Source organism: Cebus imitator, unplaced genomic scaffold (assembly GCF_001604975.1).
Source record: "Cebus imitator isolate Cc_AM_T3 unplaced genomic scaffold, Cebus_imitator-1.0 Scaffold708, whole genome shotgun sequence".
NCBI lineage: Eukaryota > Metazoa > Chordata > Mammalia > Primates > Cebidae > Cebus > Cebus imitator.
In genome coordinates, this window is record NW_016108023.1 from 1,174,364 (window position 1) to 1,176,428 (window position 2,065).

The 2,065-nt window shown below is 58.7% G+C and overlaps 1 protein-coding gene across 1 annotated transcript in view; it reads right to left on the reverse strand.

The window, feature by feature from the left end:
- IL3RA (interleukin 3 receptor subunit alpha) overlaps nucleotides 1-2,065 on the reverse strand; it is a 26,342-nt gene that overhangs the window by 10,772 nt on the left and 13,505 nt on the right. Inside the window, exon 6 of the mRNA XM_037735025.1 lies at nucleotides 398-727. Within this exon, the coding sequence (XP_037590953.1) occupies nucleotides 398-727 (330 nt within the window). The remainder of the gene's footprint in view (nucleotides 1-397; nucleotides 728-2,065) is intronic.

Genomic DNA, 2,065 nt, shown 5'->3' on the forward strand with positions numbered 1-2,065 from the left:
TGACCTATGATGGAACCCGTGACGGGGGTCCCATGACCTATGATAGAACCCATGACAGGGGTGTCCCATGTCCTATGATGAACCCATGACGGGGGTCCCATGACATATGATGGAACCCATGACGGGGGTCCCATGACCTATGATGGAACCCATGACGGGGGTCCCATGAGCCACGATGGAACCCATGACGGGGGTCCCATGACCTATGATAGAACCCATGACAGGGGTGTCCCATGTCCTATGATGAACCCATGACGGGGGTCCCATGACCCATGATGGAACCCATGATGGCATCAGTGTCCCCGTAAGGAGAGACACCAGAACCTCCTCTATGTCTCTGTCTCCACAACATGCAAAACACCATGAGGAGACGACTCTCTACCAGCCAGGAAGAGACCTTCCCAGGGGCCGGCCCGCCCAGCCCCTGCCCTCCAACGCCCAGCCTCTGGAAATGGGAGTGCCCTGTGTGTATGTTGGGGACCAGCTGGGCCGTGGGAGCTGGCATGAGGCTGTGAGCAGCCGGGGGGGCCTGGGCCACTCACCGATCTCCCAAAACATGACATGCTGGTCTATGCAGGGGACGCGGAAGGCTTCACTCGAGCCCCTCACCAGGATAAAGGCTGCTGGGGACCCCCTGGAGATGCCAGAGATGTCACTGAACACGCAGCCAGTGTGAGTTCCTCGCTCATTCGTGTTGTAGTGGACACAGGGGTGCTGCTCCTGGCTCCTGCGGGAAACACACGAAGTCAGGGGATGGGCCAGGGCTGAAGACCCCCGCCCCAGGGACACCTCGGCCTGCCCAGATCCACCGCCTCCTCCTCCCTCCCTCCTTCTCGTCTTTCTCCTTCACCCTCTCCTCCTTCTCCTTCTTTCTTCCTCCTCTTCCTCCTCTTCCTCCTCCCCTCCCCATCTTCACCTCCTCCCCTGCTTTTTCTCCATTTTCTTCTTCCCCTCCTCCTTCTTCCTCCCACTACTATGCCTCTCCACCCTATTTCCACTCCTCCATCCTCCCTCTCCTCCTTCTCACCCTCCTCCTCTTCCTCCTCCCCTCCTTCTCTTTATCCTCATACTCCTCCTCTCCTTTCCCCTCCTCCCTCTATCCTTCTTTTTCTCCTTCACCATCTCCTCCTCCTCTCCTTCCTTCTCTTCCTCCTCCCCTCCCCATCTCCACCTCCTACCCCTCCTGCCCCCCTGCTCAGGTTCTTCCTCTCATCCTTCCATCCTCCCTCCAAAATCCCTCCATCCTCCCTCCATCCTCCCTTCCATCGTCCCTCCATCCTCCCTTGCATTCTTCCTCCATCGTCCCTCCATCCTCCCTTCCACCCCCTCTCCATCCTCCCTTCCATCCTCTCTCCATCGTCCCTTCCTTTCTTCCTCCATCCTCCCTCCATCCTCCATCATCCTCCCTCCATAATCCTTCCATCCTCCCTTCCATCCTCCTCTCCATCCTCCGTTCCATCCTCCCTCTATCCTCCCTCCATCCTCCCTTCCATCCTCCCTCCATCCTCCTACCATCCTCCCTCCATCCTCCCTTCCATCCCCCTCTCCATCCTCCCTTCCATCGTCCCTCCATCCTCCCTTCCATTCTTCCTCCATCGTCCCTCCATCCTCCCTTCCATCCTCCTCTCCATCGTCCCTCCATCCTCCCTTCCATCCTCCCTCCATCCTCCCTTCCACCCCCTCTCCATCCTCCCTTCCATCGTCCCTCCGTCCTCCCTTCCATTCTCCCTCCATCCTCCCTCCATCCTCCCTCCATAATCCTTCCATCCTCCCTTCCATCCTCCTCTCCGTCCTCCGTTCCATCCTCCCTCCATCCTCCCTCCATCCTCCTACCATCCTCCCTCCAACCTCCCTTTCTTTCTCCCTTTCATCCCCCTTTCATCCCCCCTTCCATTCCCCCTTCCATCCTCCCTCCATCCTCCCTTCCATCCTCCCTTCCATCCTCTCTTCCACCCTCCCTCCATCCTCCCTCCATCCTCCCTTCCTTTCTCCCTTTCATCCCCCCTTCCATTCCCCCTTCCATCCCCCTTCCATCCTCCCTCCATCCTCCCTCCATCCTTCCTCC